Source organism: Thunnus maccoyii, chromosome 7 (genome assembly GCF_910596095.1).
Source record: "Thunnus maccoyii chromosome 7, fThuMac1.1, whole genome shotgun sequence".
NCBI classification, from domain to species: domain Eukaryota; kingdom Metazoa; phylum Chordata; class Actinopteri; order Scombriformes; family Scombridae; genus Thunnus; species Thunnus maccoyii.
The window spans coordinates 18,378,799-18,390,801 of record NC_056539.1 but is presented as its reverse complement, the minus strand read 5'-3'; the positions used below and the strand labels follow the sequence as shown (position 1 = coordinate 18,390,801).

General features: G+C 39.6%; 1 protein-coding gene across 7 annotated transcripts in view; it reads right to left on the bottom strand.

Moving 5' to 3' along the window:
- negr1 (neuronal growth regulator 1) overlaps positions 1-12,003 on the bottom strand; it is a 164,067-nt gene that overhangs the window by 23,974 nt on the left and 128,090 nt on the right. For 3 of the 7 annotated variants that reach the window (XM_042416842.1, XM_042416845.1, XM_042416848.1), the window contains exon 7: positions 9,262-9,312. The exons of 2 other annotated variants lie outside the window; for them this stretch is intronic. In XM_042416842.1, coding sequence (XP_042272776.1) covers positions 9,262-9,312 — 51 coding nt within the window. Of the gene's footprint in view, positions 1-5,693; positions 6,668-9,261; positions 9,313-12,003 lie in introns of those variants that run through there. 2 more of the 7 variants (XM_042416844.1, XM_042416846.1) reach the window with 2 other exon arrangements.

Genomic DNA, 12,003 nt, shown 5'->3' with positions numbered 1-12,003 from the left:
TCAGGTACACATGATCAATTTCATTTTTTCTTTTTGGCTGTCTGGTACAGGCCAGGGGTTATCAAATAACTCAAAGAGACTAAGGAATATTAAGTGCTCATGCATAGTAGAATTGGAAACGACTTTGTTGAGCTGTTGGATCGAGTGAGAGCCTGAACTAATTTCCGTACTTGTCTTGTGCTGAGAACTGTTAAACTAACTACCTCCAGATTTGTTCCCTTTTTGGAACAACCACAAACAAAACTTGATCAATAACGTCTTTGATGAGCACCATTTAGTCTGGCTGTTGATGCTGACTCGAAGTAAGCCCAAACCAACCAGCCAGGCGCCACTTTCCTTCCTTTAGTCATTACTATTTTCTTTCACACATACACACACTCACTTTATGTTTAAGAGTGACCATATCCTGTAAAACCAATGCTCAATGTCCACCTTTTTAAATGTTTTGCTTTCTACAATCTCTGCATGCCAACTACAGTGTGGTTTAGATTTGGAAAAGTTCATGGTTAAAGCAAATCTTACAATCTGCCTACTGACATAGTTTACACTGGGCAAACTACTTCCTGAATTGGTACTGAATGTTGTCATTGGACGTAAATCATGGTGAGGTGCAGAAGTGCCCGTATGGACGGAATTTCTAGGGGATATTGAGCTGTCCATGCATGTATCATCTTGTGTTTTGTGTGTACCAAACATATTCTAAAAGGAACCAATCAATACTCATTTGTGTTTCCCAGGCTTTTTAAAAAAAATCTTTTTTTGATGCATATCCTAAGTGATTCATAATTAATGGATCAAAGGAAATAAAGAGACAGAGACATAATTTTGTTTTAGAGCACCCTTCCCAGCACAGTAAAAGACAAAATCAATTTCATTGTCGGTATCTCCTACATTTAACTAATCAGTATCAGCACTCAGGATGTGTTTTTGGACACTGTAATAAAAAGCCCAGGCAGCAACCACAACAGAGAACCTAACCCATAATGACTAATATCACGCAAACAACTGAGTAACAATCAGCCTAATAGCAAAAATAACACTTCCCTTGATTAATACTCATTAAAAAGAATTACAGAGAGAAAACAGAGTATCACACGGCAATCATATTGTGCACTATTATAATATGAAAGTAATGGCTTTCATTTCCAGAAAACATATACTGTTACAGTATGGTAATGCAAATGTTGTCATGATGCATGTGAAATTCAATAAATTCAATTAAATGAACTCTGAAAACACTGACACAGAGCTATAAGCGAGATCATTGGTGGTTTTACTAAGTGCTGGATGTATCCGATTCACTTTTCATTAGACATGTATATAATATACATTTGAACAAAGGAGGAAATGCATGTTTTATTTTCTTTGAACCATTATACTATAACAACAAGTTTTCAACTGAGAAATCTCACAGGCTTCCAGTTCCACTGGACAAAATGTAGACACCCCCCGTCTATTTACATTGTGATGTGGGATCTAGGGGTCAAGTATGATGGATGACATGCCATCTCCTTATCAGGCCCCTCCAGAGATGATTGGGGGAGTTAGCACTCGGTAAAAATGAAGGTCAGCATATCACCTCAAAACAAGCCGTACGAGACAGGAGTCGGGGTGGCGGTGCAGTTGCGGAAGGAGGTTGCAGAAGGGTTTGCACTGCTCTTGATCTTGCTACCATGTAACTGATAAGGCTGGTAGAAAATGCACTGCCAAAAAGGATTATCTGTGGGTAGCTCAATGTGTATGACACCAGGCATGCTGGGTAAACAGAGGCAGGGCTGTTTACTGTAGAGGCGAGCAGTTTAACACTGTAGTTTCCACAATCCGATAGGATTCACAGTGCCAGTCTACTCAGAAAAGACCCCGACGTAAGCTTATCAGCGGAATTTGTTCCATCCTATTGAATATTTCATAAGTGCAGTGTGTTCATGCTGCCATTAGCTGCATATGACTTACAAACCCGAGGAGTCAGTAGTCACATTGGTGCCTGTATTGTAATTGCCACTTGACGCAACTCAACTTCAGCACTTCTGGCTTGTGCTTCTGGCTACACAAGTGCAGAGGAATAGTGTGTGTATGCATAGTTAACACAAAGGTCTATTTTAACAGTTATTTGGATGAAACACAGCTTCCAACAGTCTCTAATGCTCGGGAGTCCTGTGTGGTTCACCTAAAGATGAGGACTTTATCCATAATATCTACAATATTTATCTGAGTGGTGGCAGAAAACACACACCATCCAAGTATGATTTTTCTCAAGTGCAACTTTGGGAACTCTGCCGTGGTTGATTTATAGGGTTTTTTTTACGTTGCAGGAGGAGGGAAGTGGCAGAGACTTTGCTGTGTGTGAAGTTAGAGCCAAGGGATGGAAAAAAGAGCCTTTTATAATCTAGTAACTGTTTCTATTTCACTCTTCTAGAGTGACACATTGCTTATCTGCTGAGCTGAAAATATCTGAAATGACAACATATGGGAAGTAAACCAAGTTTGACTTGAAAGGAAATGTGGAACAGTTAGAGATTGCGGTACGCAATTGGTGATGTGCACTGATTGACAGTGATTTGTGTGATTGACTGGGTGAAACAAAGGCGAGGTTGATCCATTCTGCTCATTAAATGACATCCAAGGAATCCAGTATCAATGTCTAACTGTCAGTGTTTTCCTGCTATATGTCAGAAATAATCCTGATTGAAATTAAGGACATGCTGTGGTAGTAAAAACTTATTACTGCGTTTTGGAGTCAAAGATGCCTTAAATATTCATATTTATTCCTCCCATGCGTTTGAGTCCTGTGAACATTTCACATTTTCCTGGGCACACCAGTTAATTCAGGATGACCCAGTACTGGGTTATCAATAATAATCAGTATTCCAGTAGTCCATGTGGACATGCAGCATATGTTGGAGCATATGTTTTAGAATATTTTGCAAGAGCTTAGTATGCGCTGCTGCAAGGCCCAAGAGCAGAAACACTCTGCCCTTTAATTGTTCATATTTTCAGTTAAAAAAAAAAAGTGTGATTTGTGGATGTTTCACTGTTTTTAAAGCAATGTGAAATAAAAGTGAATATGGGAGGCAGTTAATCTATTTCACCTGCTCTGATGTTGTGGCTTTCATGTTGAAATATGAACAGAAATAGAACATTTTTGTTTAATGTGACACCCGTATTGACAATAACCCCACAAACAAAGTAACGACACAGTTCAAACAAAAAGATGTGTACTGAAGTCATTACAAGCCAAATGTGAGTAACAACCAATATTCAGGCTCAGCAGAAATTGACAGCCTGTTTCTCATTCTCAATGTACTACGTAAACGCCTAAAAATCTATCTTATCACTATTAATTCCCACTGATACCAAATATAAAAAAGTCATTAAACTTAACATTACTAGTGTTATGTATTAGGGACTAAGTTAAAAAATGTTGCAACCTTTGACAACAGTCAGCTGCAGATTAAACTACCAAAATAATGCATCACATGGTTTCAAAGACAGGCTAAATGTGCTTATGAGCTTTTTCCAGTAATAGTTAGTCTAATATTTACAAAGCGATGGCCAAGAGAGAATATTAATTTAGAACTTTAACAGAAAAATGCCAAGTTGTTTACTTATTAAGAGCGCTGTGCACAGTGTAATATCAACAACATGAGCCTTTAGGTCCAACTTGTACCAAGATCAGATAACAAAATAAAGAATTGAAAGAGGAAAAGCAAAACCCAAACTTGTTTAAAGTCATCTTCCAAAGAAGACATTACCCTAATTTCAGACATAAATTAGCCAGCTATCCTTTGATTAAAGAAGCTTTACATGCTTACTAAAATAATTTGATTAACACAGCTCCCTGAGCCTTGGGGAGCTGAGTGAGTGACTTCTGAATTTTGGAGGACTTTGGAAGAATACTTAATAAGGTAGATTATCTCTTTGATGTTGCGTCCTGGACCTGAAATAAAGAAAGACACATGACCTACCCTCGCTCTAAATCAATCCCAGAATGCTCTTCATTAAGCTGGTGAGATTTTCAATTTCAATCTATGTAAAGAAACTGACGTGTCTTGTCTTGTTCTACTAAAATTCCTGCAAGAAAAATGCAATGGATTAAAAGTTAACAATTCTTAAAGGTTGCTCCATCATGGATCACCTCATCACAGATCTGTGTTTTACGGCCAACTGCATGATATTACCAAAACACATAAACCTTCACGGACTCATTAATGTTTTCTATCTCCCCGTGCTCGATGCTGGGTTGGAAGGAGGGTCAAATAAATGCTTCACATGCCAGACTTCCATGATACATGACAACATTAGAGTTACCTCCTCTGTAATTAGTTCTGATTATACCAGATACTGGTGGGGGGTGGGGTGGGGGGATCATGCACTATGAAAAATGAGAGCTAAGAACAGGATTAATGGGGGAGTAAAACTGTATGTGCATCATCTTCACTTAGCTACACTCAGGCTGCCTGAATTTTGTTTATCTGGGAGTTAACATGACACTTGGGAATCTGAGGGAGTCACACACATTATGTATAATGCATGTAATATTCCTTGAACCAGTAGCACTGTACACTGTGCCTGGCAAAGACAAGAAATGTGGCTCAGTACAGTGTTAAGAACATTGTTTTTCTACTGTCAAGTGATTTGCGGAAATAAACAGAAGAGAAAGCCTTTGGGAGTGTATGCTATTATCACAGATCTACATTTCATTGGGATGACAGGGTGGCACCAAGCCAGCTGCTTTGGAGTATTGGAGCAGTGCATTATGTTTAGGTAAATACATACAAATCCATATGCTAAAGATAAAACAAGCTTAAGACCTTTTTGTGTCAACAAATGTGGTATATTACCATTTTCTGCACACTGTAGACAGTGTCAACTTTCATGGTGCAGTAGATAAAAAAATCTGTCAAGCAGCAACGACAGATGGTTTCTATTTCTCTCCCAGTGGTTCCCTGACAAGTAAGACCATGTTAGTATTTAATTTAAATAAAAATATTATGATAATGTCAGATAAAATACGATAAGACTATACTGATCCATATAGGTTAATATTATGTTAACCTAGGTATGTTAACCACATTTTTCACTAACACTACAGTCCCATAATATGCCAAAGGCACATGGTCATTTTGTGTTTTAGTACCTAAGTATATGAATTTATACATCATATTTATGATGCAGAACAGATATAAGCCTCTTTTAGACGTGCATCTCATTATGTAATTGCACTGGTAATTTTAAATGTGGGTCTCATGTCTCATTAAGCATTCAGGTCAAATTTATGTAAAAGTGGCAATAAGAATGTTACAAGATCAAACCTACTGTAGCAGCATTTCTGTTACACTTTCAACAAGACACAAGGGTCAGCTGAATGCCATCATATTAACGTAAATGTTACAGAGGCATAAGGTCAAATATGCAGAAAGTAATTTTTGATTAACATATTGTCATAAAGAAAGAAAGAACACAGTACTAAATTCTTATTAAATTAATCTCTTACTTAATTTTATTTTTTCATGCACAAACAAAACGTGTCTAATAAATACTTTTAAAAACACTATGAATAAGCCAATTTTAAATTGAGATTGAGATTGAGATTGGTCTATAAAATTATGTTTTTTCTCATCATCATGTGGACCAAATAAGGATAAAAACAAACAAACAAATAAACACAAACTCATGCAACCACAATAATATTTTCTTTATTTTAAATTTTCGCTAATGTCAACTGCATGGAGAAGATCATGACTATCCAGCAAAATGCCTTACATACAGCATTTAAGAATTAAATGAGAGTCCCAATTTCATGTCTTGTCATTCTGTGCCTCTGCAATGTCGAACATTATACAGAACATTTCCATAATGGACACCTCTGTCTGAATGACAAAAAGCCATTACTTTAGCAGGTGGATGAAGTCAGCAATGTTATGTATAGCATTTCTGAAAAGGTTGATATACTGTACTGTAAGACTCTGATGAGCATATTGTACAAATGTGAATACAATATAATATAATCCTTTGGTACTAGCATTTACGTAATATCAATAATAAAAGGTACAGTCATATTTATCCTAAAATGGATGGCTGCTCAATAGAAGTACAGATAGTCCATGTGTAATAGCCTGGATGTTGTACCAGTGGAGATGGTGGCAGCACTGGGTAAGTGGGTTGGTGGGGGTGGAGGGGTCACAGCTGGCTTAGGCTTCAGTCACAGTCGCTGTTGTGGAGTCTTAATGGCAGCGGGCACGAGCAAGCGCCTGAAGCGCTCCGTCCTGCTCTTTGGTGGGATGAGCTGTTGACTGAATGCGCTGCCCATCTGCCACAGTTCATCACTGAGTGGGTGGGAGGGTTTATCCAGGATGGTGTTCATCTTGTCCATCATCCTCCTTTCTGCCACTGCCTCCAGACTGTCCAGTTCCAGCCCGACCACAGAGCTGGCCTTCCTTACCACTAAATCTGCTGGCTTCACAAGCCTTAATGCCGCCTCCCCAACACATTATAGCCAAGTGTGTGCACTGAACACCATGTGCAAGAGAAAGATCTTCAGCAGCCTGTTACACACACTGGATGTGTTTCCTCAGGAAGAACTTTCTGCAATGCTTGCTGTTGTCTGACCAGTCCAGTAAATGGCAGCATGCCTATATGAGTCTAAGGCCGTATTCAGGCCAAACCGCTGTGAAACAATCAGAAAATAACGTTTTATTGATCAGATTCACTGGCTTTCTCGTTACCACCGCTCCCTCTCTTCATTCACTCTCTAGCTTGCTCAACCACAGCTGCTCTCTCGCTAACTTTACTTTTAATGTTAACTAACAAAGAGAAATGTCCTCCTGGTAATGTCTTTGTACTCCCTCATGGCAGGATTTTACAGCTCTGATCAGTCTGATCACCGGCTGTGATTGGCCACCACAGCATGATGTCGGGTTGCATTTCTCCAAAAGTTGACTCTGCATTTTCTCTCCGCAGGCCAGTGCAGCACCGCTGTGGCCCAAGCCCCTGCAGCCTAAACACACTACCCCCATTCAGATGAATGGGAGGACTGGCGTTATCCATACTGTAACCAGTGAGGCATTTAGCTGTAGTCTAGCCTCAGTCAGTCAAATCGCATCTAAATCATTAGCTTACAATGTTAAAAGCATTAAGGTATTTTGCTGAATCAGAATATGAGATGAACTTAAAGGTGCATGCTACTGATTTTGTTTGTTTTTGAAAATCCATTTTAAATTGCATACACTTTCTATGGCTGCCGTTTTCTAAGTTTCTTAATCTATCTAACTTTTTATATCCATTTCCCACCTTTCAAGCAACCACTGGTTTCCATTTATTTCTGTATGATACCTCCTGAGACTTAAAACTTGCTTAAAAGATGTAATCCATTAGACTTGTATTGTTGGTGTCTTTGAAAGCTCTGAGTCAAAACAATCTAGCATGTAAATAGTATTAATCTACACATAAACATTTTGGCCCATCTGAATAGATTCTTATTAGAGCAGTACTAACATAGCAAGGTTAGAAATAAAAGTAGAATGACTGATGTTGCCTATTAATGTTGTTTTCTCTTCGTAATTTGATTTTTTTTTGTTTTTTGTTATCTGCCCTTGATCAATGGGCTGAAACATGCACTGCAAGTGCTGTGGGGGATAAACCATTTTTCCACTTCAGATCTCCTGATTCGCTTACCTTGCAGACCAGAATTTTATTCCTTACTTTGGGAGCACATCTTCCCAAACTCATTCACAGGGAAAATAAAAGCAGATAATAATCTGTTAAATGAATGATTAAACTTGATTAAATAACGTTGGGACAAAGAGCCATTTGCAGGGATCTAAAATAATTCCCTTTGCCAAGCCACTTAGAGAGGGCGCCATCAAAAAATTAACTTCAAATACAACTTGGAACAAAACAAGAACAGTGGGTCGCTGAGTGAGTTTATCTTCACGATTGAAACCACTGGTGTTCCTTTGGACCATGAAATTGTCATTTGTTCTGCAAGCGTTACATCAAATGAGAGTTCAGGGCCATGCCAGGACTGTTCGTTGCTGCTGAGCTTATTTTAACTTGCTATCTGACAGAATCTCCATGGATAATTATATTTGGCTCAGATAGACAGGTAGAGAATGCAGGCGAGCAAATGCTAATCCGGGGCTGTGTCTCCAAAACGCGAGAGGAAACGATGGCGTCTGTTAACGAATGGATGAAAAGTCTTAAAAAAACAAACACTTTTTCCCAGCAGATTCATCATGCAATATGAATCCACCCATGTGATTACGCGTGTAAGGGCAGGTGCATTTGAAGTGCACTTGAATATTTCAGCATGTCTTCATTTCAGTGTCTATTGTGTGTATGTGCTGGAGAGAGCTTTTTAGTGTGCATGCGTGGCTGCATGTTTTTTGTGTGAATAGTATTAAGCAAAAATAATGTAACCGGCATGAAAGATTACATTCTGCGACTTGCTTAAAACCATTAGAGAGGGAGAAAAGACGGCCAGGCAGAAGGGATTACTCTGGGCTGGAATGTGGAAGCGGCAGAGTACAGTGGGGGGGGGTGGACAAGGGCGACATTGACAGTGTAGCACCAACAACAGCACTAGCAGCAGATCAGGTTAAAGAGGGTGGCAGAGCGCCAACCGATTGTTCTAGAAAGACAAAGAAGAGAGAGAAAAAGAAGATAGGGGGGATGGAGAAAGATTAAGACACAGAGAGAGAAAAGGAGACGGAAAGGGAGTGATAAAAGTACAAAGACAGCAGAGATTCCATCTTGCAGACAACAAACCAACGGCCTTTGCCACCAACAGCATCCTGCCTTTGATGTACACTGCGTTTAGCTAGCACTGAGGAGCAGGAGAGTGGTGCTTTTGGTGGTGAGAAAGCCAGAGAGAAGAATAGGAAGCCATCAGCATTATGAAAAGCATCAGACCCAGAGGCATATGGAACAGCCACTTTGATGACGCTACTGTTTGCTCCACGTGGGGGTGGGAGGGGGGTGGCGGAGGTGGGGTTGTAATGGAAGGGACAGGGGGGCGGGGTGTTGCGATGGCACAGGCTGCGGGAAGTATATGTAGCCAGGCTGTAGAAGCCAACCCAAAATTAAACCAAAAAAAAAAGGCAAAACGAAATAAAGGACATACAATGAAGCTGTACACCCAGCAGGCATTCCAGCCAGCCAACTGAAATAAATCAAGATGGAGGAGAGGATTTCGGTTCAGGTTAGTATGAGGCAGCGGACCTCTTTGCTGATTTGGTGTACAGCATGGTGACATATACTGACCTGGGCTTGAGACAGCACTAGTGGTGCTAGTGGTGGTGGGTTCAATAATTGCTACAGGGGAGGAGAGGGGGGAGAGGGGGGGGAGGGAAAGAGGACATTCATGTATTATTAACAGAATGGAGACGTAAAATAAAAAGAAAAATGCATGCAAGGACACAAGGACAGGGAATGGAGACAAATCCTCTCCGTGCATTAAGGACTGGTGTCTCTGTGGCAAGATGCAACCTCCACATGCTCATAAACAACATGTTTTATTCTCCCAGTTGCCTCAGATTTGTATATTACTGCTAAGACAAAAAGAACAAAAACAAAAAACAAAACAAAACAAAAAAAAAACAAGGGGAGCTAGGGAATTGGGGTTGCTAGAAAGACCTGAAGGGGTTTTGTGATGGAGTGAAAAACTTTCATCACACTTCAGTCCTGGTATGCTAAACAACTAGCCGTCTCTTGCATTGATGGTGTGCGATCACACCATGCTCAGTTAGCACCCATAATTTGATCTGCACCTGCTGGGTACTTCGTAAATCGCATCAATTTAATTTTATTTTCCCTCTCCATAGATTATAACACAGTTCTACAAATCGTGGCCTCCTTTTATGGTTGTATAAATTGACAGAAAAATGAGCGAAAAAAAGGGAACTTTTAGTCTGTCTCTGATCCCTCTGAGGAGGGAACTCAGAGTCCCAATCTGATTACCTTATGAACTCATTTCAGGCTGAGCCACTGGTGGCATTTGGGAGATGGAATAATGTTCAGTCCAGTACGTCACACTACTCGAGCTAAGTGTGTCCACAGACGGACGGCAGCAAACACATCATTTTTACTTTTGAAGTGTGTGTGTTAAATGTCACATAAAGATAGATCCTATGCTTAGTCACATTTTCAGTGAAGATATTTGTGCAGATTTTGTCATACAGGGAATGCAATTTGTTGTTTTTTTTTACAACTAATAAACTGATGAGAGGTGTGTAAACAGGTGCATAAAAAAGCAATATGTGTGTTTGATTTTTCTGTCACACACCATACATTACACACATTTGGAGTTTGATAAGTTAGGACTAAAAATCACTTTTAATTTATGACTTCCAAAACTTCCAGCTAAACTCATATTCTATAAGTTTATAGTATAAATATCTATAAAATATTAGGGCCCAAGCACGAAAGTGTGAGGAACCTATTGTTTTTGTCAAGATTATTATTATTCTAGTACGCCATTGCATTTTTGAGGGGCTTGGGATGCTCGAAAACTCACGAAAATTGGCACACATGTCAGAACTGGCAAAAATATCAGAGTTCTGTAGTGATTGGGCTCAGGTGTTGCCAGCCGGCTCCATAGCACCCCCAAATGCAGGACCATTGTGGAACAAAGTTTCTTTGATGTTGATGAAATTCATTGTTCTCATCATTCTCAACATAATACATAGTTTTTCAAATTTCTTCACCCAACAGGAAGTTAGCCATTTTGGATTTCATTGTCAATTTTCATTTTATGAAGACATTTGAGGCCTTTAGGATGCACGGAAACTTTGCGGCTCTCAAAAACTCATGATATCTGACTTGATACTTGATATCTGATATGGGCCTTGGGTTTGTGTGTGGCAAAATGGCTTAAGGGTGCTTAAGTCAAAGCCCCCACTTTGACGTATATGTATGAAATCTGATAGGCAGATGTACCATCTCCAGACTTTTAAAAAAGCCTCTTGGAGCCATACCCTAAGTCCAACAGGAAGTCAGCCATTTTGAATGTGCTTTGCATTTTTTTCCCAAAGTGAAGCCATTGACAGGTGTTGTATTTAACAAACTCCTCCTAGAGATTTAACCTGAGTGACTTCAAATTTTGTAGGTGACATTTAAAGATCTTTGTGATGTTTAATTGTGAAGCTTTTTAGTTGTCATGGAACGCTTTGGCGTGGCGTGCTGGACAATTTAGCCCAAAACATGTTTGGGGCATTAAACAGGAAGTTGTTGTAAATCCACTTTACATTGTCCAATCTGCCCCAAATTTCTCCTGTTTGATAAGAGTCCAGGCCTGAACACATCTACATGCCAATATTGAGTCATAGTTATAGTGCCACCTACTGACAACAGGAAGTCAGCCTTATGTGACAAATATCATCCGATTTACATGAAATTTACATGGTGTGGTCTACACATGATATACAGCAACACGACGTGTAATTGGTGGGTGTTCTCTAGTGCCACATAGTGGACGCAGGAAATGATAGTTATTTCCTACATGCAGTGTCCAACATTCATGAAAATGTATATCCATGTCAGTTGCCTTCTGGTAAATGTATTGCTGCATCAATATTTCCCTTATGTAGCATTGTATAAGGGCAACAGGAAGTGAATCCTCAATGACACATAGTTCATCAAATGTATACACAATTTCCAATATGTAATCTCAAGCGCCACGTACTGCTCACAGGAAATAATATTTTACCCATTCACTCAATGTCCGATAATCCTGACAATTCAGAGCCGTGTAAACAAACCTCCCTTAGCGATACCACAGCTGTCACTCCCTCCGACACATGTAAGGTGCGAGGGCCTTTTCATCGCTGCTTGCAGCTTTATTTTAATGTAAGTTTGGTACAAAGATATCACTATAATGTAAACATTACTGCCTATTTGATCTAACGTTTGAAACAAAAAATAAAAAACATGGCTTTCTGTCTGGTAAACAAGCACTTACTTCAAGATAAGCTGCAACCAGCTTTGTGCAATGACTCACTCGGGAGC